This window comes from Sander lucioperca, chromosome 12 (assembly GCF_008315115.2).
Source record: "Sander lucioperca isolate FBNREF2018 chromosome 12, SLUC_FBN_1.2, whole genome shotgun sequence".
Classification (NCBI taxonomy): Eukaryota; Metazoa; Chordata; class Actinopteri; order Perciformes; family Percidae; genus Sander; species Sander lucioperca.
Window position 1 is genome coordinate 33,760,801 of NC_050184.1, and position 24,871 is coordinate 33,785,671.

Here is a 24,871-nt window from a genome sequence, read left to right on the forward strand (position 1 = left end):
GACCCCCTCGAAAAACGAGATGCTACATCTCAAGGGGTTATTTCTAATAAAGAATTTCCAACTCCGCGGACTAACCGTGCACTTCAAGTGTAGTAAAGGCTTCCACTTTTCCCTGTTTGTTAGAGGCAGTGCAGACATATGTCCCAGAATCCTCGTGGGTGACCCGAGGAACTGTCAGCGCGTTGACTTCCTGGAAACACTTAGGGGGAAGCTCTCCTTCCACCTAGGTACAGAAAGAGACACGGTGACACAGTCAGTATTTTGATGATTTTAGCATCAGCAAAACGTTTACTCTCTTCAAAAAAGATTTATAGACTACAGACATCATAGAGTATTCAAAAGAGTTCCTAAACACACTGAATTACAGAAATATCTTGGTTACCTTGGACCATTTGATCTCAGGTACAGGGTATCCTGTAGCCACACAGGGCAGGACTGCATCAGACCCAACTGTGACCTCCTTAGTTTCAGGCAGCGCAGCAATTTGAGGAAGGGCTGTGCAAACAGGAAGAGGGTTCAAATGAGGTGGTGCCAGCACAATGCATCAGTGTATGTTCATGTGCATGCACTTCTGTGTGTGTAATGGAAGGAAAATAATGTGTTTAACCCTCCTGTTGTCCTCGGATCAAATTTGACCCATTTTCAAAAAGTTTCTATAGCAATAATTCGTGGTTTCCATCAACCAAATTGTCAAAAGAAATAACGTGGATGATTCCATACATCGATCTTCACGAGTAAAATAAACAATCAGTTTACTACTTTCATTGAATTTGGGTGTTTCATTCAATTTTGTAGCATTTGAATTTATATTTTGTAAAAGAACCTTGAAAAAAGTGACAAAATTGTCAGAAAAATTTTCAAAAACTGGAAAAAAACAACTAAAATGTCAAAAAAGCGCAGAAAAAAATCAACGAAAACATCGGTAAAAAGGACAAAAAACTTCAAAACATTGGGAAAAGTAACAATAGTGTTGAAAAAGATGACCAAAATGTTGAAAAAAAAGTTTAAATTCTGACCCAGAAAAACAAAAAGTTGCATGGTCGACGGGAAGACAACACGAGGGTTAAAAGCACTCTCGTGCACTCACACTGGACGTGAAGGACCACCTGGGACTGTACCGAGCCTACGTCGTTGGTGGCCGTGCAGCGGTACTGCCCGGCGTCGGCCTCCGTCACCTGATCGATCCTCAGCATGCCGCCCTTCACCATGATGTGAGCGGGCAGAGAGCCGCCCACTTTGCTCCACTTAACTGTGGGCTCTGGGTCGCCAACAGCCTGGCACTCAAACTCCACCGAGTTCCCTATCATCACGGTCTGCACTGAGGTACGCACGTTGATCATCACCTTTGGCAGGGCTGTGGTAAAGAAGGGTAAAGGAGCAGTTAGTTCGGCTTTGGTGAAGCAGGGTACATACTGGTATATTTGCAGTGAATGTAACGGACCTTGGATGGTCAACCTAGCAGTATCCTGGGCCTGACCATACACACTGCTGGCTCTGCAGATATACACGCCTTCGTTGCTCTGCTCAAGGTTCTCAATCCTACAGAGAGACATTAAATTAAACACATGAAAACAAGCTGTGGTTAGGATTTTTTCTTACCCTATCAGTGCATTTCTATCAGTGGATTTGAATGTTTTAAATACAAGGGAAACTGATGAGTCATTATTGCCGTTAATGGGTAATGCAATTCTGGCAGTTGGGTCCTACATATCGATACATTTAGAGCTGTTTTTTAATCTGGTATTTTTGTATGCTTTCAACAAACCAACATATGGTGTGTGTATGAGTATGAGTCACCTGAGCACCCCATCCTTGATATGGTGGTTCGGTGGCAGGGCTCCTCCTTCCTTCAGCCACTCAATTTTGGTTTCTATGCCGCCTGCTGCTGAACAGGTGAACTCCACAGCACTGCCCTGGGCCTTTACTTCAACCTGGGGTGATACACGCACTGCCAAGGGGGCTACAGAGGGGGAGGAAAGAGACATGATATAGGTCTTGCTCTTCACAAATAACTTTTAATGTTGAGATCAACATTTGCTGACTATCTACACCTGTAGGAGAGAAAAAGTATTTTTGCGCATATGTAGTGCGTATCAGTCTCTAATGTAAAGTTGACATTAATGTGACGAAGACGAGTTGAAACTTGCAACTACTTGCAAGTAATAGAGTAGTACAAGTAGCTGCAAATTTCAGCTTGTCTCCTTGCGAATCTTTGGAACATAATTTGCAATTTTTATAACAAAAACAAAAAAAAATGAGTGCAGATTAGTTCCATGAGTAAAGTGAGTAAAGGGGTGGTGGTGGATTATGTGAAAATTAGTTAAGGTCCCCTGTTGAGCTATTTATTATCTATAACATGTCACAACTTGTCAAATCATTATATTATCAGCAAACTTACATCTGACTGTGACTTTAGCGATCACTTCGCTTTTGGCTACTTTGTTGCTGGCCACGCACTTATAGCTGCCAGCATCCTCGGCGGTAGCCAGGTTGATCTGGAGATCCCCGCCGCTAACCTGGGCCCTCGGGGGCAGGTTTCCATCCAGCTTGGTCCAAGTGTAGGTCAGAGGAGGAGTGCCATGAGCCAGGCACTGCAACCTGATCACCTCCCCGACTCGCACAGCCACATCGTCAGGCACAGAAGTGGCGTAAGGAGGGGCTAGGCATAGGAGGAAAAAAGTTACCAAGTTTACATGTTTTTTCAAGAGATAGTATAAATTGCAAAAACACTATATCGACGACGTTTCATTTTCGGAATTGTTCAGGTGCTGCCGGAAATTCCACTGTATGTCCCTTATTGTCGGCTGAGTATCTGTTACCTTCCACGTTCTTTGTGTCAGCATTATAAACTCCGGTGGATTTATGAGGACTATGGTTAACTGCTCCTCAGATCTCTGCAGGGTAAATCCAGACAGCTAGCTAGACTATCTGTCCAATCCGAGTTTTCTCAACAACAACTTTTGAGCGAGCACGTTCCACCAAAACAAGTTCCTTCCCGAGGCTATTTTGCAGCGGCACCGTCATTGTGTCCGGCGCTTAGCGCCGCCCAAGACGATTGTGATTGGTTTAAAGAAATGCCAATAAACCAGAGCCCGTTTTTCTGCTATCCCAGAATGCTGTGTGGACTAGCCAGACCTTCCCCCCGTAGCGCTGTGGAGGAAGATCTGGCACTGCGAGACTGGATTTCTATTGACTGTACAGTATATTACTGTAAGTCCATGATCCACTTAAAGCAGAGTAAAACAAAATTAATACGTTAAAATAAAATGACAGCAAACAACAAAACCACAAAACTCACTCTCTACATCTAGCATGATGGTGACTTCAGTGGTGCCCATGTTGTTAGTGGCAGTGCAGATGTATTCTCCAGAGTCTTGGCGGCCCACTGTGGGCAGCACCAAGCTGTTGTTCACCATCTTGTGTCTCCAAGGCAGAGGAGACCGCAGCTTGGTCCAGGTGATCGTCGGGGACGGGACACCTAGAAAAGCAAATTGGAGAACAAAAACACAAGTTCTATGCTGGGCTAATTTTAAAATGCCAATTTTAACAAAACAAAACATTATTATTCTTATGGAGTTCACGTGCAATAAAAAAAGATGGTGTAGGGATTTCTTTAGACTGTCTTTGGTACGGTGATGCAACGTAAAAAGTGCCACAGAAAAGACAAAACATAAAAATTGCTTCAGGTGAATTCCAGCTGTATAAATGAGATTTTTTTTGTGCCATCATTACCGTGGGCCTCACAGCGCAGCGTGGCAGTCTGTCCCTCCACCACAATCATCAGCGGCTCAGGAACAGAGGCCCTGGGCACTGTGGGTACTTGAGAGCCTCCCTCAACAATGACCTCCACCTTGGTCTCAGTAGTGCCTTCGTTGTTGCGAGCTGTGCATACATATGTGCCACTGTCTTCTGGACGTGCCACGAGTATCTGCGCAAGAGGAAAAAAGGATAAATCTCACCCATAAACGGTCTCACCCATAAAATGGACGAAGCTTACAGGTCTGAAAAGTGAAGCCAATGGGGAAGTGCCTTAGAGCTGCATTCTATCTCATTTCCAGCAGGGGACGACTCCACTGGCTCCAAAAAGAAGTCAGATTCTATGGAAGTCCATGGGGAAATGACACCTACTTTTCACTTTATTTATTACCTTAATAAACCTCTTCATTATGAATTAATGGCCTCAATTGCTACTTTAAAGTCCTCTTCAATACAGCATGATGTCCATTTTGTCAATTATGGTCCCATTTATTTTAAAATAAAAGCAGGGGATGCTTTAGAGGCGTGGCTACACGTCAACCTGTCAATCATAAGAGAGGCTTAGCAATGCTAACCAAGGCCCTGTGTACATTTAAACAGACCTGAACTTGTTTTTGGGTGTTGTCCATGTCAATATCATGTTAAACGTTGACCCTCTCACTGTGTGTTTTTTACTTCAAAGTTAATTGGAACATTAGGTCGCCTAAAAATTTTATATTCAGCGTTATGCCAAACAAGCTAGCTAGCTACTGCTAGCGTTAGCTGGTAACTTAAAGGGAAAGTTTGACGAATTTCTGTACTGCCGTACATGCAGATGAATCCAATCCAATCCAAATTTACTTATAAAGCACATTTAAAAACAACAACAGATACTTAAGTCTATGATGAGTACCCAGAGGTCCATGTTTACCCATCACTAAATCGCCGCTGGATCGCTTCAGAAAGGTTAAAAAAACAAACAGGGATTTTCCCCCTTTAGTGTTTAACTTAGCGCTATTGCAACCACAAACAACACTGGCTTGGCCGTGTCATCCTCCCCAGCTCCACCCTCTTGTCAAAAATTGTTATATCAGGTTGCAAAAAACCAAGATGGCAACGCCCGTAACGCCAAACTCTAGGCTTCAAAACGGCAGTCCACAAACCAATGGGTGACGTCACGGATGCTACGTCCACTAATTTTACAGTCTTTGATCTCTCCATACAAATATACACAAATTCAGAATGGAACAAATGTGATTTCAAACATTGACTTTGATGCAGAGTCTTTAAATAGCAACACAGAAGAAGCTGTATAACTTAAACTGTTCTACAGATGTTGATGTGTTATCAGACATACATACATATAACAGTACCAGTACCTGCATGACTGCATTGGACTCCATGGGCACAGGACTGCTCAGCATGGTCTTGCGGTTGCTGTCCAGCCTGTGCCATGAGACTGAGGGGCGGGGCTCTCCTGACGCCTGGCATTCCAGGTTAATGGGTTCGCCCACCCTGACATGCATAGGGCCAACAGGAGTGACAGTGGCCACAGGAGACTCTGGGGGCACAGATACAAAATACTGGTATAACTCTGTATCGGATCAGCCACTAGAGGGAACCCCTCACTTAGAGTTTTATGAGTGTGTGATGACTGAAATGTGGCTTACCTTTGACAATCAAAGACACAATGGTGTGGGTGATGCCAAACGGGTTGCTCGCCACACAACGGTAGGCACCATGATTCATAGGGCGGGCATTGGTAATGGTGACAACAGAACCATCATTGCCAACTTTAACATTATCTGCAGAACAGAGGAGCAAATTAAATATTAGACCTGCTGCAGAGGCTGCAATTTAAAGGGGCAGTCTACTGATTTTATACATTCTACTTTTTTATAGTGTACCCATCATGGTAGGCACTTCAAAGCATAAATAGTTGTATGTGTCATCTGTGGCTCTGGAGGGAGCTCTAATTAATTTAATTTTTTTTTTTTAAATAACCCTGATGATGTCATAACGCTTGTCTCGGCCAGAATGTCTGCATTACAAACTGGAAGGTGAGGTTTGAAAAAAGTTGGCATTTAGGAGGCAGGAGCAGTCTAATAAAAGATGCCATTCATCCACTGTTTTTGTGTATTTTCAGCACCCCTAATTTTATGGAAGAGCAAAACTAAATCGCTGAAGTAGCCCTTTAACCTGTTGAGTAGTTCTCAATCTTGGGTCTAAGACACCCCTTGAAGATATTCAAAGTTAGGGGTATAAAGTGTCAGAAAAACTAAGCTGAAGTAAGCCAAAGTGTGAGGGGGCAAATCTGACATGGGAAAAATGATATGTTTGGTGAAGAAAAGCCTTTAAGAGCCTTCATGTCATCAAATATAGACTACTAAGACCAAGAAAGTGGATCATTTCATTCCAGTTCTGAGGTATATACACTGGCTTCCTGTCCTTCAAATAATTGATTTCAAAATACTTCTGTTGGTTTATAAAGCACTGAATGGTTTAGGGCCAAAATACATTTCTGATCTGCTGCAACATTATGAACCACCCAGACCTCTCAGGTCATCTGGGACAGCTATGCTTTCTGTCCACAGAGTCAGAACTAAACATGGAGAAGCAGCGTTCAGTTTTTGTGCACCACATATCTGGAACAAACTCCCAGAAAACTACAGGTCCACTGCAAATCTCAGTTCCTTTAAATCAAGGCTGAAAACTTTTCTTTTTGATGCTGCCTTTCTTTAAATATTTGTTCATTTATTACACTGCACTGTAACTTGTATTCTTGTAGTTCCTATCTGTTATTCGATTTTAGCTGTTTATATATTTTTATCTGTCTTTCTCCGCTCTTTAATGGTTTATGTAAAGCAGCCTCGTTGCTGAAATGTGCTGTATAAATAAAGCTGCCTTGCCTTGCCTAGACTAATGACATGCAATATTTAACTGATGCAAAATGTCAATGCAAGTCTAGAGAAAAGGGATTTGAGTTCTAAATGAGTCATTAAATGACCACAGGAGTAACAGTTGAGCAATTCATGCATGGGTTGCAGCTGTAATTGCTTGCGAATAATTACATCATAAAATCAGAACTCAATAAGGTCATTGAGCAGGTTTATTCCTCAATGTGTGTGTGTGTGTGTGTGTGTGTGTGCGGTTATTACCTGGTAGCGGCTGGTTGCTGGCCAGTTTCCACTCCAGTCTGACAGGCTGTTGTCCGCTGTACACCCTACACCTGAAGCTGGCCGACTCCCCCACACGCACTGCAGCGCTGTGGGGCTCAATGGCAATGATTGGACTCTGAAGACCTGCAGTCAGAGTTCAAATGTATCAAGCTAACAACTGTTACAGCAGTGGGCATTATTTGTATTTTTCAAGTAATGAAATGTGTAAATTATTTGGTTCCAAAAAAAAAAAAAAAAGGTTACTATGAGTTGGAAGGTTACAGATACATGTAATTTTCTGTAATTTATATTTGGTTACAGTAATATGTGTATTGTGTCTCTCTTTGTTTTCCCCTAGAGGCTAAACTACTAAACATCTAAACATCTTGAGACCTAAAGATACTATTATTCTAAGGCCTTCAAACTAATGGCTGAAGCAATGAAGCAAATGGAACTGTGAAACTGAACTAAATCTGCTAAAATAAAAGGAGGCAAAAAAGTGTCTTGTCGTTGAGTGAAATCCAGTTCATAACTTCGGGCATCAAATCCCTTTCAAGCGGGGAATCTGCACACAGTTAAAAAAGACTTGACAGACAGAAACCAGCGTTTTAAACTCCTGACAGATTCTATTTGAGCATTGCTGTGATGTGACTGTGATGATCTCACTTCATTCAGCTGACTTATTATTCACAGAAACCTGAAGTAACAAATTGCTATTCAATGTGACTAAGTGCTTCCTTGGCAGCAGTGAAAGGCCTCAAACATCGCTGAAGTCCAGGATGGAGTGGGTGAGGATGAGATCATGGGACAGTAGCGAGGAAAATCAATCAATCTGAGGTCACTGGACTACACTGGAGAGTACAACTGGAAAGTCCATTCATGAAGTAAGGCAGTGTTAGTGTGAGAAAAATACCCTGCCATGTAATGCCCTGCCCTGAATGTGTTTCTCCCAGCCTCTGACTGATGCTGCCATCATCAAGGGTTGAGATCTCCACCTATCTAGCAAATACGTTTGTTTCAACATTAGGGGGGACAAATTATAACCCGGGGTGTCTGGATCGTCCTCCAGGAAATGTTGAGCATCAAACGCTTAATTTCATGCATTCCGGTGAATTTTTCTGCAACAAGTTGTGCCTTTTCTGCATGCAAATGTCTTTATTTATGTAAATAGTATTAATTATATATATATATTAATTAATTCATCTGCTGTATTGTTCAAAACTTTCTGCAGATGTAAAACATTACACGTCTTTCGGGATGTTTTTTATGAGGAATTATGCACATCTTTACAACAAATATTTGCTTGCCACAGCATTTGAACTCTTTAACTTTATTATCCTGGCCAGTTTTGATTATTGGGGTGTAGGGGTCAAGCACAGTGTAGTACAGTAGGGACATCTGAAAAAAGTTTTTTCTGTCTTCCAAGCAAGACAGTCAACATACCACCTGTATGAGGCCTATAGCGTTGACTAACTTACGTGAAGAAGATGAAGTGACAGACACAGAGACAGAGGCCTGGTAGACATGAGATCCTGAGCTCCCAGGGTTGCCCTGCACCCGACAGATATACTCCCCTGAATCCTCTGGAGTGGCTGACTGGATACGAAGCTGACTGCCCAGAACCTGCACACAGCAAACAAGGAATGGAGTCACCTCTTTTTCAGCTTACAAGAAAACTCATCATCATTTTACTTCTGAGGAATTAATACTTCGCCCACTTCTAATGCTACTACTACCGGCAAATAATAGAAATATGTATCTTTCTTTGCTTTTTATCTTGTCTTAAGTGTTCTAAGCTGCTGCAACAATAACTATTTCTGCTAGGATTAATAAAGTTCTCTCTCTCTCTCTCTCTCTCTCTATATATATATATATATATACAGTATATCTATCTATCTGTCTGTCTGTCTGTCTTTGTTTGTATGTATGTATGTACTGTATGTACAGTATGTATGTATGTATGTATGTATGTATGTGTGTGTGTGTGTGTGTGTGTGTCTGTATCTATCTATCTATCTATCTATCTATCTATCATTTTTACTAAGAGTTAGTTTGCCCAAATCAGTTTACTGTACATGTACAGAAGAACTCAAACTACACATTGGGCTATAGAATCTAGATGGATGTGTTTACTTCTTCATAACTGTAATGTCAGTGCTGTGCACTGCAGTGATTCTGACCCAAATAACCACATTAAAGATGGGTTTGGAAAGTATGTTTCTGCTGCATCACATTCAAAGATGTAGACATCCATTACCTTTACCAGCATGTAAGACATATCTAATCAAATGTGGGCACAGTGATGCACTTTCCATTTTTGCATCGTTGTGTGATTACCCGGTGGTTGGAGGAGAGCTGTCCACCGGCTTTCGTCCAGGTGACTTGGGGAGGAGGATTTCCAGGGGCAAAACAGTTGAGCTCCAGACTCTGGCCCTCCTGGACATCAGCTATAGATGGCTGGATGCTGACCACTGAGGAGATATGGTCCGCTGCACAAATACAAATGGTACAGATTTTTGTTTTTTGGATGCAAAGTTATTCACGGTTGATGAAAGGGCTTTCGATACTTGTTTTGTATTCCTTTCTGTTTTTATGTAATCAGTAGTTTTATTGTTGATTTTTTTTTACAGAAGAAAAGAAAAACATCAAATAGCCTTCAACATATGGCTATAAGAAAACCAAGACAAGATACACAAAATGGACAATGATGACAAAGTGGGTAAAAGAAAATTAAAAGTAGAACATAACCAAGTAATTGAAATACATATATTACTAAAAAAAAAATATATATATATATATATATATATACATACATTCATATACATACACACATACATATCCTGATTCAAAGTAATGAGAAATCAAGCCAATATGTTGTCGTACAGTTGTGTTAGGGACCTGTGATAAAGGAAATGTAATTCCCCCTCTTGGTCCTGTATTTCTCCACCTGATTGGTCTATTCCTTTCCATTTTTAACATAAATGTGCTTTTGAATTTTTTTATTTATTTTTTATTATGTTGACTGACACGATTACAATGAAACCACTGTTTGCCCTACTGTGTTTCTCAGATGCTGTGAGGGGGGTGGGGTGGGGATATTGGTAGATAAGGTGAATAGGGTGGAGGGGGAGGGTTATGGGTTTGATTCTGTTTGACTACTAAGACAACTCACCTTTGATCACAGAGACTTTAATGGGAGCACTATTTGAGCCAATGCTGTTGCTACCAACACACATGTAAGTGCCTGAGTCGGACATCTGGATGTTGGGGATGAGCAGAGTACCGATGTCGGTGCGGTCCATGCGGGCCTGGAGAGGACACACCAATAAGAGACTAGATTAGACACCCATCTCACTTACACCGCCTTATGGCTGCCATGATATACAGCACTGTGCATTACATTTCAAAGATATGATTTTACTAATATTTACACCATAAAAACACACATAACTCATATACTGAAGACAAAGCACATCACTTACCTGTCATGTCGCTTGAAACAACACAAATGTGACAATGCTGACATTATGACATTACTAATAGCGACACAAAAGCACTACACTACAGCGTAGATCTTTAAGACAAGACAAGAGCTGTTATTGCTACAGTTCAGTCTCTCTGTAAATGGATTTTGATTCATGATTTCTACGACACTGTTTTGTACATGAAACTGTGCACAAAGTAGTGCCAACATTTCTACAATGATTGGTGGGGTTATAATTTGTTAATATACCATGATTCGTGATGACAAAATAATCTTTATTCTAAAACAAGATTAATGATTGATGATTGACGTTGATTGATTCAGAGTATGAAACAAATTAGAAGTTAGAATTGACAGTTTGTGACACATTGATTTGAGACAGCGGTTACTTAATAAGCATTACAAAGCAGTCCAAAGTCTGAGAATAATCACTAGCCAGTGCTAGTAGTTCACCATCAAATATCGAGTAAAAACCAAAAGCCTGCATTCATTTCAACACTCATTTTTAAGAACTCCCATGACTGTCTGGCTCACGAGCAATCAACAACGCAACTTGTTTGTACACTACTCCACATGGCAGTCAGAGGCCCAGCAAGGCTGAAAATGAGCTTTCATAAAGTTTGGAAACACCTCAGATGGGAGGGGAATCAGGGGGGAGGGTCTGGGGAGGGATTACTGTATCCGGGGGGTGTTGGGGCATCCATGGACAAAGCTGCTTAGCTCCGGCCCATTCAACCGCGAGGGAGGCTAAACCGAGCAGTGGCTAAGGCGGGCCCGGGCTCAATGTGTGTCTGAACCCATTGAGGAGTTTTCAAAGCAAGCCGTTTGCTAGAGCATACAGAATTTCTGCGTGGTCGCACGGCAGAGCCCAGCTCCCCCTGGGAAAGGCTGACACAACGCAGTGGCTCTCTGAGGCAGAACTAAACAGGCCCCAAAGCCCTCGTCAAGGGCTGCGCAGAAAACCAGACAAACACAATACCCCCTTGGGTAGGGGGGCAGAGGGCTGCGCCTGGCACGGAGCAAAATATGTCTGAAATACCTACAGTACCTCCTGTATACTTAGTCCTGTTAATACACGCAATGGAATGATGAGGATCAACTGAGTGATGAGAGCCCAAACAAGTCAGGGATGGTATGATGTGGACAGTACAAAACAAAAAGACTATGGAGCACTTGTATTAATAAAACGCAACGTAAAAACATGTACTGCGTGCAAATACACTAAGAAATCAGCCAGACCCAGCTGGTTAATTTTTTTTTATATGTATTTGGCATCAGCTCTAAATGGACTTAGTGAGCAGCTGTGGTGAATTAACGGGGATTACAAAGTGTGAATCAAGGACAAGTTTGATCATGCACTTAGTGGACAATGTGAAGACGAGGTCAGTAGAGGACAATGGTTGTGGACTACGAGACAGGACAGACAGACAGCGGACAGATGGACAGACCTGCAGCTCCTCAATACGTCTCTGTAACACATCGAGACTGTTGCTTTTAAACTGATGGAAACCGTGAGAGGGAATGGCCTGAGCAAACGTCAGAACAGGGTGGGATCAAAAAAAAAAAAGGAGGAGACAAACAGAGGGAAAAATAAAGGTAAATGGTTAAAATGTGCAACAAGTCATTAAAAACTGACACAGTATGATGAAATTCCATCGGCACCGGACACACCTTGAAGTGCAAGATAGAGACACAGCACAGCAGAATGTAAATAGAGTAATCAATCCATGTTAAAGTCATCGTCAAGGCACTGAGGCAGCAGGAGGTGTCTCACCTGTGGAGGGATTTGTCCTCCATTTTTCAGCCAGGTGAGCTTAGGGGTGGGCACGCCTGTTGCTCGGCAGTACAACCTCACGTTGTCGCCTTCGTGGGCTTCAATTCTTTGGGGACTGACTTGGACTTGGGGCTGGGTGCCTAGGCCACTTGGGTTGGACTCTGACCAAAAAAATAAATTATGATCATTTAAAAAGACAAAATATACTCACCACAACCACCCACACTTATTGTGCTTGACAGTCCCCAATTCAGTTGTTAACTGTTTTACTTTTGTGATAAACATGAACTTTTCTTATGTAATAAAACCATTGAAACGTGTACCTGTGACTAAAATGTAGTGTAAAGGCCCAGACACACAGAGCTGACGGCCAAACGTCAGCAGAAAAGGCAGTTGGGCTGATCAGTCTCTCCAAATTGGTCAAAAAAGTGCCTCGGCACACACCAAAGTGACGAGACGTAATACGTCTCCATAACAGCAGGCGGCGCTAATTTGTATTGTCGCCCAAAAATGAAAACCGGCCGCTGATTGGACAAACGCGTCACGTGGGTCTTGTTTCTCCGGAAATTCAAAGACAGACTGTCATGGCGGCTTGTTCAGAATACAATCTCATATTGTACTAAAATAGTTCACTGAAACGTGTTTCTGAAAACATTTTAAGCGAGAAATAGGCCATGCAGTTGCTGAATCTGTCTTCATTTCAGATCAACAAAGGTCAGTTTAAAAGATTTTCGTCAGATTTTGAGAGGCTCTAGTCACGCTCATTCCGCTCCCCGTTTCCAGGTTAGCACTCTACCAATCAGATGGGTCATTTGAGTCCGACTGCCGGCAGTGCCTGCCCCGCCGATTATACATGTCAAATCGGCCAAAATGAAGGACGACGGCCCCTCGGACGGACGACGGCACGGAACACACCGAACAGACTCAAGTCACTGACCTTGCCAGACTGACCTTGCCAGACTGTCCAACGGCCGATTATTTATTAGGTGTGTCCAGGCCATTACAGTAGAACTAGTAGTAAAAACCGTGAAGTCAATAAATCTCTCCAGATTTAGCCAACATTAGCCACTATGAACTAAACTCTTCACGTTATTTCTTTTTTCAAAAGTTGCCTGATAATCGTAAGATAAAGAAAGCAGTTAACCTCATCCGGTGCTTTTCAGGTGTTGTGCTAATCACTCCGCCCAAGTAGCAGAAGTAGCAGTGCTTCGCCTTCTGAGAATATAGTTCCCAGTTTGTATACGGTTAGAAGATGGCTGTGTCTCATGTGACCTTGTTATTTGTACACACTGTGACTATACAAATCACAACATGTAAATAGGAAAATGTTGGCGTTATTTTGTCACTTATTGGGAGCAGTAGGCTAGTTGGAGCAGGTTGCCTCCAGGATCTGTGCTAAGCTAGGCTAGCGGTGGGTGCGCCAGCCAGAGTTACGACACGCACGGAGATGAGAAGGGTATGTATGGACTTATCTAACTCTGGGGGATACGGTGAATAAGCTAAAGTCCCAATAAGTCGGTGTGTTCCTTTAAGGGGACATTGCATTGACTTACAAGGACTCCCTGGAGACTTTACCCAACCTATCTAACATTAACCACTACATGCCTAACCCCAAAAATTATCTTTATATTAACCTTAAACAAATCTCAATCATAACATCTAAATATTTACATTATGGGGACATTTTGTCCCCAAAAGGGAGGCAAGTCCCCACAATGTACATGTCCCCACACACACACACACACACACACACACACACACACAAACACGAAGCATACTTTGGACGTAGAGGGAAACCCGCACTATGTGCTCCCCATGAGTGTTCAGGGCCTTGCAGGTGTACTCTCCCTCATCAGCTGGGTCCACTGCTGTGAAGGTCAGTATGCCACCTCGTACCACAGCTCTGGGACTCATTCTGTTCCCTGGACCCCCTGCAACAATCACACAGTCACTGAGGGCTGCAGGGTTAAGAACTGTGACCTGAGGTGAATTTGTGTAAACATCCAACAGAAAACAACATTTCCACTCAAATTACTTTGAATATAACTCAATAAGGCCTGCACCAAACACTGCAAAAGTGGAGAACTAACTGGCCATACCTTTCCATTCAATAGCAGCGGTTGGGTTCCCAGTCACTGTGCAGCGGAACTCTGCCCGCTGGCCCTGCTGGACATTCAGCACTGAGGGAGTGACGGTGGCCACAGGCACGGCACCCTCTGCAGCTACGGAAGGAGACACACCAGTCAAACACAGCTCAAACCGGAGATAGAAACTTCCCAGAGGCATGTGGAGAAATAAAGAGTGAGAAAGAAGACTGCTCTACTGGTGTGGTGGTGAAGTGGAATATAAAACCTTGTCAGGAGTCTACAACCACTGCTTGGGCATTACATTAAGCTGTGGGAATGCTTTTAATTATAATGAATTGATCAGACTGAGAGAGGCCTCTGCCCGTGCCCTCACCCTCACCCTTGGCAGTCTCGATCTTCAGAGCAGACCAAACAGATGAGAAGTGGCAGGCAGGCATTGGCATGGCCTCAGGACATACTGCTGCCTGCGCCAGTTTGGCTGGCTGCTAGACTTCGTATTCAATCCCGTATGATCCCAGGGTGACAGAGCAAAAGAAAGGCCTCTTTCAGTAGGGAGGGAGGAGTATGAGGCTATCTAAGCACACTGAAAACCTCTGGGACTGTGCGAGCCTGGGCCAAGCTTTGACTCTCTGACCTTAGTGACACCAATACTCCAGGGCGGAGGGAAGTTATATCGTCCAGTGTGGGACACATGGCGGCCTAAAGTCTACACTGAACACACGAGTGACATTTAAGAATGATAACTGATTTGATTGTGGGTATACATTTTTAGCAGCACAATTTAAATCCCATTGTATTGGGGTGGAGGCTAACCGATAACTCAAGACCTACCTATCAACGTCCAGTAGTTGTCAAGAAATTTCACTTCAAACCACAAATGTGGCGCTAGAGAAAAAGTCATCAAAGTAATAAGGATTCATCTTCTGGGGACCATGGACGTCTCTACAAAATGTAGTGCCAATCCATCTTGAAGAAGTTGAGATATTTCACAACTTAAGTGAAAACTTTGACCTGCGGGTGGCTCTAAATGAAAAGTCAGGGGATCACCAAAGTCATTGGATTCATCCTCTGGGAAGGCAGTAAAGACAAATATCTCTAAATCTGGAAAGTAAAACTAAACCTTATATACTTTCGATGTATGCAATCTGTAACTTCTTAATAACATACGCAATACAGTTTGCCTTCCATCTAATAATATCACATTAACTGTTATTTTAAGTCCGCTTCCATCTGTTTGACGCACTGAAACTAGGCCTCTCATACTGGACACAAGTCTGCCACCCACATTCAGCTATGATGTAATGAGGTTGTGATGGGATGTATTAAGCACAGTATGATGTTTGAAGCCCAGATGACAGCTACTTTTCAGTATAGTATGTTTCCTGAGGAGGAAAAGGAAAGAGAACAGTACGAAGAGAAAGAAGAAGGGCTACTCTTGTCTCTGAATGTGGAGACATTGTAAGTAAGCATCTAGCTCCTGATAATGTAAATAATTTAAGATGCAACAAATGTCCCCTTTCATTAAACCTGATTATACAGCAATTTGCTTAGTAATGTAATCCAATTAACTTAGAGATTTTGTTATTTCATCATATTTTAATTTTTTTTATAATTAAACATAAATTCATATAATAGACTTTATTATATTGAATATGTTTAGAGGGACATTTTCCTACATTGTCCTATTAATTATCATTTCTTTTGAGTTATAACAGGTTTGTCATCTACGATACCAGTTCTGAAGTGCATTTGAAAAAAATATTTTCTATTTTTACAGTATGGCCTATAGCCACTGTACATCACTGACTGTAATCTTTTTTCAGTGATGGAAACTTGACTCAACATTCATGAGGAGTTGCCCTTAGAATGAACATGCACTTTTTCCTGCAGTGATGGACCCCAATAAACCCAAAGAGCCATGTAGGAGCCAGTAATGCTCATGTACAATCCAAGCTTCGACAACAACTCAATAACTTAGATATACTGGAAACAAATAGCCATCTTTAGATCCAAGTTGAACTAAAGACTCTTGTTCATGAAGAGCATAAGACAACAAACGCCCTGGGCCGTCATGTTTGGAGAGAGTTTCTGCAGATGCTGCTTGATTGATTGTACATGGGCGCTACAAGGCCACCAGCATATCCATGCTGAGGAAGAAGAGTGCATGCATGACACAGAGAGGGGAGAGGCGGGTCCGTCCAGGGAGCCCGGCAGAGAGGAAACCATGCCCATGCGGACTTACTCTTTCCGTGTCCTTCAAACATTTCATAGGCTGTGTAAAACATCTGAGTCTGTGAGGCCTCTGGAGTTGTGGGAGGAAGGGGACAGGTAAACTGACAGATCAGGTTTCAAGGTAGCAGCAGTTTACCTCCCATCTCCCCCGGAGACACTTATCCATCTCCAAATGTAGGCCGCTGTGGTTTTGTCCAATTGATTCCACAAAACATCAATGCAAACATGCTAAAAAAAATCATGAACTTGAATTAAACTGGCACCAACTTGACATCAAGAACTATTTTTTTTTTTTAACCATTTGAGCTGATGATTCATTTTCCTACCTGACGTTTTTTATCATGATGGTCGGTGCCATTTGGTTCAAAGCTATGTGCATTCAATTTTCACACTTACTTGGTATATTTATTGAGAAAATGAAGAACAGCGTGAATTGAAGTATGTTGGTAAGAATGTCCATTTGAATGTTAACTGTTCATGCTTATCTCACACTCTACACCAACCAAAAACAAAGACGCTTCACAATGCTACTTATGCTGTAAATTCAAAATCAAGATACACAACACACATACTGCACACATGTACAATCAGAGATAATGACTATGAGAACTGTGCAGCAGCACAAGGAGAGATGGAGTTATGCAGAGTTGCCACAAATAGGCATGCAGATTAGTAGCAGGAAGCAGTTTTAAAACATCGAGAGCCTAGTTTCATTTCAGCTGTTAAAAAAAGCCAACATACAGCTTGTGGTTATCCTAAATTAATCACTGTAATATATGTAAATGGGCCCCATCCATGAATTAGCAAATCACTTGGATCAATTATTTTAATCAATTTTCTCTTTTTTTACAATTTTTTTTTCACAGTTCAGATAAATACATTACAATGTGACATTACATCTTCAAAAAGAAATGTTTAAAAAAAAATGAGTACAAATCTTTACAGAAGCACCTTTGGATATATTTGCCATCATATAGCCTTTGAGTCATGAAGGAACAAATGAAGCTAATGCAGTCATTGTAAAGCAATGAAGATGAAATGTAAAAAAATTTTTTTAAATGTATTTTAAATGTGAAATGTAATTGAAGTGTAAGATATTCTCAGATATATATAAAAATATGTTCTTATAAAAAAACAACACACAAACACAAATCGCTTGACTGTAAAAACACATCGTACAAGGTAATGGCATTCACATGGCCACTACTCTTGGAAAAAAAATTAAAAATCCCAAAAGAAAAATTCATTAAATTCAATTCATCTGATATATTTGATTTCATGGAAACATTTCAAGATAACATCTTTCAGTCAAAAAATAAAATGTGCCAACAACACTGACAGGATGTAAATAAAAAGATCATGATATACAATTGAAGATGATTATTGACAAATTTAGAATAAAAAAAACATGATTTCTTCCCTTTTCTTTTGCAATTCAAGTCAGATCTTAAATATTTTACCAACAAAATCTGACACGTAACAATAGGTACAAACAGGACAGACTTTTGCCGACACTAAAGGAATGAAGGAGTGAAATTACAGCAGTATAACAGCACGTTTAGAGAGGGAATTCAACCAACTGCATGGCTAATAGCACCATTACTCTATGTTCATTCAGCAGACAATAATACCGTATGGAGTGGAACAACACAAAGAAATCAGGGGTGTGGGCTTCTTCCTACTTCACCTCTCTTCCAGATACACTGGAGTCCTCTTTGAATGTCAGTCGCAGAGTCACTAAGCACCAATGGTGGCATCCACATTCCTCCTCATCATTATACACTACAGCTCAGGCAGGAAGTGGCCCCAGGAGCCCAAAGTTCAAGACACCAGAATCCAGCACCCTGCTAGTGAAACCTCTCACAGCAGAAACCAGCAACTCTACCAGAAATCAAGAAGCAACTAAACCACCACCGATTAATTCAACCCATGTGAAAAAAATTTGAAGAGGAAAGAAAAATCTGCAGTAGCCTCAGTAGAGTGTTGGCGGAAAGCATTACAGTACCCACGAATCATTGATCCGAAAAGAGTGCTCATTTGGCCTAAGTGTAGTGGATGTGTCATGACTTGGAGTGCCCATTAGTTAAACCTAAAACTGCGTACTTGACCCCATATGTTATCTGGAAAATTTGTACTTTAGTTTTTAACCAAACCCACAAGCTGTATTTCTTCATATAAAGTCTAGGAAAAATCCACGGATCAGACATACAAGACAGCGAGTTAAAAAAGGCAAGTAAGAAGAGGATTGGCAGTATGATAAAAAAAGACAGCTTTTATGTTGATATCTGAGAGTAGAAGGCAAAAGCATAGGGAGTTAGAAACGCAAGCTTATTATGCTGTTAACCCAGAGCTGAGTGTTTATAGTGCATGATGACAGATTCAGTGAAACAGAGAAGCATGCACCATCGCAAGCTGGAGGGAGACTGACGTTTAGGGGGGAGGGAAACTACGGGAGCCAGAGCTGGTAGGGTAGCAGGGGGTGATGGGTAATGGAATGCGGTGCCGAGGATCACGAACCTGGCACGTAGAGGATGGCATTGCCCTCATCCATGGCAAACATGTTGGAGCCCGTGCAAACGTAGACGCCTGCGTCCTCGGGCTGGACGTTCTGAATTGTCAGGATGCCGTTAAAGTCCATGGCCCGGCTGGGCAGCTTCCCGTTGCCCATCCGTGTCCACACCAGGGTGTAGGCTGGTGACTGTGGAGAGGGGAGCGCATAAACACACACAAATCACAAGATGCGTGCAATCTCAAACATGGGAGAAAAATCCTCTTGTTGTTCGGCTGAACCAGACCAACTATTTAATATGGGCTAAATGTTCTGCTGTATGTGCTTACAGCATCGTAGCAACATGCACCGACACTACCAAAATGTGTTTTCTATTATACATACACTTCATTGGACTGGACCATAGTTTTAGAGTTTTAAAATAATGAAAAATATAGTAAGACAGCACAAAGTTAAAACATATGTAAAAAAAACAGTTTGGCATTTATTTTTTTCATTCGCTTTCTTGCTGAGAAGATCAATACAGTACCTCTCTCATGTCTGTATGCTAAATATGAAGCTAGAGCCAGCAGACGATTAGCTTAGCTTAGCTTACCTTAGCATAAAGACTGGAAACAGGGGGAAACAACTGGCTTTGCACTGTCCAAGAATAAAAAAAAAAAATGCCTTCCAGCAGCTCTAAAGCTCCTAATTAACACGTTATATGATGTTTGTTATAATCTGTACAAAAATGGAAGTGTAAAAACAACAACTTGTGGTTTTACAGGGCGGGTTATGCCGAGTCTTTTCATCACCGAGAAGCAGCCAGGCAACCAACAGGGAGTTTTAGTTAGAGGAGCTGATAGATGGAAGATTTTTACCTTTGAGACAGAGCCAAGCTAGCAGTTTCCCCCTGTTTCTAGTGTTTATGCTAAGCTAAGCTAACCAGCTGCTGGTTCTAGCTTCATAGTAGTATTAATCTTCTCATCTAACTCTCGGCAAGAAAGTAAATAAGAGTATTTCCCAACATGTTGAACTACTCCTTTAAATGTACAGATATTTCTGGTAAAGCCTACCTTGCTCTTTGCAGTACAGATGAAGCTGACAGTAGACCCCACCCTGACAGTTTGGGCTTTGGGCTCCTCGACCGTCACCTCAATGGCTTTGGATGGGACACCTGGTCAAATGCAGAGACACAATTATTTTATACTGATTGCTCATAAATACAGGTAGCGTATCGCAAATTACTAAATGAAAGCAAACAATATTCTAATAACCGGCTGTTTGTATGTTGGCATAACAGCAGCAAAACATCTTTGTACTTTCTGTTATTTTTGCTGCCTTTTCCTCATCCATGAAGGTAGATGTGGAATGTACATTTAAAGCTGACAAACTGCAGCAAATGCTGCCAAAATCTATCAAACCCAGTCTGCTCAACATCAGATACAAGTAATTTCAATAAATTCAATAATAAGTGGTATGACAAATAACTATTTCAAATTTACTTTAAATGAATACATATTTTATTTTTATTTTTTGCAAGCTTGGTTACAGTATGCTTACAGCACCTTCAAAACTCCAAATGCCAAGAATGCACCACACCAGAGTCAACTGTATTGAAGAATGAGGTGTTCAATAATCTGTGTTAAACAACAGCCTTTAGTGCGCTACTGTCGCACTAAATGCTTGCTCTTGGGGGAATTACTGGAATTGTTGGGTCTTTGTAAATTATAGAGTATGGTCTAGTCCTATTCTATCTGTAAAGTGTCCTGAGATAACTCTTGTTATGATTTGATGCTATGAATAAAATTGAATTGAATTGAATTGAATTGAATTAAACCACGGAGTGTGCCGCAATGAGCACCACGAGGGGAAAAAAACAATTGCTAATATGGCAGTGAGACCATACACACTTGTGACAACAATTTCCGCACGGCTCCTGTTGGTGCTGCGCTGGTCTCTGCAGGTACAGATGTAGACGCCTGCATCGCCCAGCTGGACACTGGAGAAGTACAGCTCTGCTCCTGCACACACAGATGAGCAACAGGTGTTGTATTCGCACATAACACTGCCCTATATGCTTATTTATTATATGCATTTTGTTGGGATTCAAACCCAAAAGAAAGAGTGCATTATTAAGTTATTAGTAAATGCTTGGATCTACATGATATTATTACGTCCATCCATCCCACACTAGTTGTGGCCATGTGTTTGAAGTGTGTGCTGTGAAAGTAAGAAAAAAAGTGTTGCACACTCTGGCTTCAATATCATTTCTCTGATGACGTTTTGGCCCTTAAGGGCCTTCTTCAACATTAACAATCAAAGTCAGACACATGCACTGATGTCATATAGGCCACACTCTAGTCACACATCTGATGGTTCCACCATCAGGATGAGAAAACTAAGAGGCCTTTAGCAAATCAAAACTCCAAGTAAATAGTGGCAAAAGCTACAGCCAATCACATAACTACAAACTAAAAGACATGAGCCACTATGTTTCATACCATATAGAGATTAATTTTTTTTAGTTTTGAAGTGTGTGTCGTACCTTGTCTGCGTCTGTCAGCACCGCTGGAGACGGGTCGTCCATCCTCTCTGGACCAGTAGAAATAGTGCGGAGGAGAGCCAGACACCTGGCACCGGAGAGTGACAGGGCTACCCAGGGAGGACACGACCCTCTCTGGATAAACTTTCACCACCAGCGAGGCTGCAACTGCAAAGTGCAAAGGTCATAACAAAGTCATCAGGAATACTCTCTGAGAACATCAAAACAAGCGGCATCAGAGTGGTTTTTCAACAAATGAGCTCAGGCAGTAACTAGACTTCTTATTTCTGTCTCGCTAAGTAAAACTGGATGGACACCATCCAATGGCGACTTGTGTTTTTAGCCAAACTTGTTAACCTTTACAGTCCTAAAATTGACATCACTCTCATATCTGTCTGTTAAATATGAAGCTACAGCTAGCTGACAGTTTACTTAGCTTAGCATGAAGACTTGAAACGGGGTGAAACAGCTAGCCTGGCCTGGTGACAAAATCCAACTACATGCTCAAGTGTAAAAATGAAGTTGTGGTTCTACGGGGGTTATGTGCTGGACTATCTCTTGGCCGACTGCAGTGACTTCAATGGAGGCGAACGTGCGTTTCCTAAGACGGTGGAGGCATGTCCCGCTCTGCGTCTCATTGGCTTATCCTGCTATTCTTACCCTAACTCTAATCCCATAATCAATTCCATTCCTCATGCCTGAAACCTAACCAATCCAACCAACGAAGGCAACAAAGCCAATCAGAAGCAAAATAGGGCGGGTTGTGCCTTCGCCATCCTAGAAAATGCAAATTTGCTTCCTATACAGCAGGGTTGCACGATATTGACAAAAGGTGATATTGCGATATTGATTATGAATATTGCGATATTGATATTAATTAAATAAAAAATATTTTTAAACACATGTAAAATTAAAAATAATGATGGGAAAACACATCAAAATAGATTCATAACAAATAAAACAAGTTTTCTTACAACACAAGGTTTATTTCAACTGATGGTAGGGGTGCACGATATTGAAAAAATGTGATATTGCGATATCGATAATGAATATTGCGATATCGATATTAATTTCGATATTTTTTAAACATATGTAAAATTAACAAAGTTATGGGAAAACGCATCAAAATAGATTTATAACAAATAAAACAAGTTTTCTTACAACACAAGGTTTATTTCAACTGATGGTCATATTGGACTGGTCCAACATGTGTCTACAGAACAGGACATGTTTTACTGCTTGGACAGTATAAAATAAATAAATAAAGAGCATGTCTACAGAACAGGACATGTTTTACTGGTTGGACAGTATAAAATAAATAAATAAAGAGCATGTCTACAGAACTGGACATGTTTTACTGGTTGGACAGTATAAAATAAATAAATAAAGAGCATGTCTACAGAACAGGACATGTTTTACTGCTTGGACAGTATAAAATAAATAAATAAAGAGCAGGTCTACAGAACAGGACATGTTTTACTGCTTGGACAGTATAAAATAAATAAATAAAGAGCATGTCTACAGAACTGGACATGTTTTACTGGTTGGACAGTATAAAATAAATAAATAAAGAGCATGTCTACAGAACTGGACATGTTTTACTGGTTGGACAGTATAAAATAAATAAATAAAGAGCATGTCTCTAGAACAGGACATGTTGTACTGGTTGTATATACACTACAGTATAAAAAAACAATGCAATGCAACATCTGTTGGCTTAAAGCCAAAGTATTTCCAGGCTACCGAGGAGGCATTACTTTTGGCCACTAAAGTTTCCTTTCAATCTCTGTTATTTCGTCGTCTCATTTTCTTACTTTTGTGTTTACTTTTGCTCCACTGGCACCCTTCGCTCTCTCTTTAGGTCCTTTCTTTTCTTTCGCTTCGTTTTGTTGTCTCTGTCTATTTCTTCACTGATTTGTGGTTCTGCGGAGGCTCCACGCAGCTGATGTTTATACGTGCTCTGGTGTGTGCGTCGAGCCGGCATGTGTGTGTGTGTGTGTGTGTGTGTGTGTGTGGTAGAACGAGGAAGAAGTGAGAGAGTGACGGCGATTTTCTTCGGAGTGAGTAGCGACTCTAGAGTCATAGTGAGAGAAACAAAGTGTCTCCACTGTTCTTTCTGACCACGGTGGGAAATCTTTAGCAGGAAAAGTTAACCCTCTCCTTGATTTCATGTTGTTTATGGAGAAGGAGAACCAGGAAATGAGTCGGGGGAAATACAACGCTACCAAGTGATGTGTATTTTTCGAGAGGTGCATGAAAGAGTATAGACGTAACAAGAGGTGAAACTCAATAGAACATTGTGCTGCAGCTTGCAGTGCAGCTCCGCCATCTTGGACTGAATGCAACACAACGAGTTTCGCCTCTTGTTGCTTCTATACTCTTTGGGTACATGTCGGGCGGGATGCAACGCAAACAGAATATCGCCTAATTATTGCGAGACTTTCGGTATAATATCGCGCAACGTGATATCGCGATAACGATATTGAGTCGATATATCTTGCACCCCTAACTGACGGTCATATTGGACTGGTACAACATGAATAAATAAATAACGACCATGTCTACAGAACAGGACATGTTTTACTGGTTGTACAGTATGAAAACAATAAATAAAGAGCATGTCTACAGAACAGGACATATTAGAAACAATAAAAATAAATATAAAAAATATTGCATACTTATTGCGACACTTTCGATATAATATTGCGCAACGTGATATCGCGATAACAATATTGAGTCGATATATCATACACCCCTACTATATAGTCCTTGCTTTTGTCTTTTTAGATTTTAGCGTGCTATAGTAAATATTTCAAGCACAAGCATTTTATTTTATTTTGGAAACAAAGGCACAATCTTGATTTTTTTTCTTTTTCATATTTTCATGAACATAAGCACTGTCCGGTCATATTTCTACTAAAGCGAAATGTAGCCTTACCATCATGTGGGCGACACTTCTGTCTCTCCTGTGGGTTGCCAACGTATCCAGAAGCACAACTGATGGTGGTAAAAATGGACATAGAAACAAAACTTGAGTGAAGTCAATGGCAATGTTCTATCCAGCTTTTGAACTTATCATGGAAAGTTGCAGTTAGTCCTACTGTGAAAGTGCGTGCAATTTATCAAAATGAACTGCTTGAAATACTTTAACTTAGTAACTGTTTTGACCCAATTTAAGATAATGTGTTGGTAATCCTACCGTTCACAGTACTGGCCAGTGTACCCAGGCTGACAAGCAGTACACTGGTAGTTTCCATTTCCAAGGCTCTCACAGGTGGGTGAGAACCTGTTACATGAGTTACACACACAGACAAGAAAATACATTGTTGAGCAGAAACAAGGTTCAATGTCATCTGAACCACATTCTC

At 41.3% G+C, this 24,871-nt stretch overlaps 1 protein-coding gene across 15 annotated transcripts in view; it reads right to left on the reverse strand.

Annotated features, from left to right (window-relative positions):
• The window catches only part of hspg2 (heparan sulfate proteoglycan 2), a 121,087-nt gene that overhangs the window by 14,662 nt on the left and 81,554 nt on the right, over positions 1-24,871 (reverse strand). For 13 of the 15 annotated variants that reach the window (XM_036008544.1, XM_031290583.2, XM_036008547.1 and 10 more), the window contains 25 exons: positions 24,703-24,789; positions 24,442-24,500; positions 21,507-21,671; positions 20,872-20,982; positions 20,035-20,135; positions 18,988-19,168; positions 16,481-16,540; positions 14,251-14,373; positions 13,930-14,082; positions 12,152-12,312; positions 11,826-11,903; positions 10,066-10,201; positions 9,231-9,382; positions 8,372-8,516; positions 6,894-7,037; positions 5,406-5,540; positions 5,115-5,296; positions 3,733-3,928; positions 3,299-3,478; positions 2,399-2,659; positions 1,798-1,960; positions 1,442-1,539; positions 1,088-1,354; positions 383-495; positions 76-223 (listed from right to left, as the gene is read on the reverse strand). In XM_036008544.1, coding sequence (XP_035864437.1) covers positions 76-223; positions 383-495; positions 1,088-1,354; positions 1,442-1,539; positions 1,798-1,960; positions 2,399-2,659; positions 3,299-3,478; positions 3,733-3,928; positions 5,115-5,296; positions 5,406-5,540; positions 6,894-7,037; positions 8,372-8,516; positions 9,231-9,382; positions 10,066-10,201; positions 11,826-11,903; positions 12,152-12,312; positions 13,930-14,082; positions 14,251-14,373; positions 16,481-16,540; positions 18,988-19,168; positions 20,035-20,135; positions 20,872-20,982; positions 21,507-21,671; positions 24,442-24,500; positions 24,703-24,789 — 3,599 coding nt within the window. The remainder of the gene's footprint in view (positions 1-75; positions 224-382; positions 496-1,087; positions 1,355-1,441; positions 1,540-1,797; positions 1,961-2,398; positions 2,660-3,298; positions 3,479-3,732; positions 3,929-5,114; positions 5,297-5,405; positions 5,541-6,893; positions 7,038-8,371; positions 8,517-9,230; positions 9,383-10,065; positions 10,202-11,825; positions 11,904-12,151; positions 12,313-13,929; positions 14,083-14,250; positions 14,374-16,480; positions 16,541-18,987; positions 19,169-20,034; positions 20,136-20,871; positions 20,983-21,506; positions 21,672-24,441; positions 24,501-24,702; positions 24,790-24,871) is intronic. The other 2 variants (XM_031290585.2, XM_036008545.1) reach the window with 2 other exon arrangements.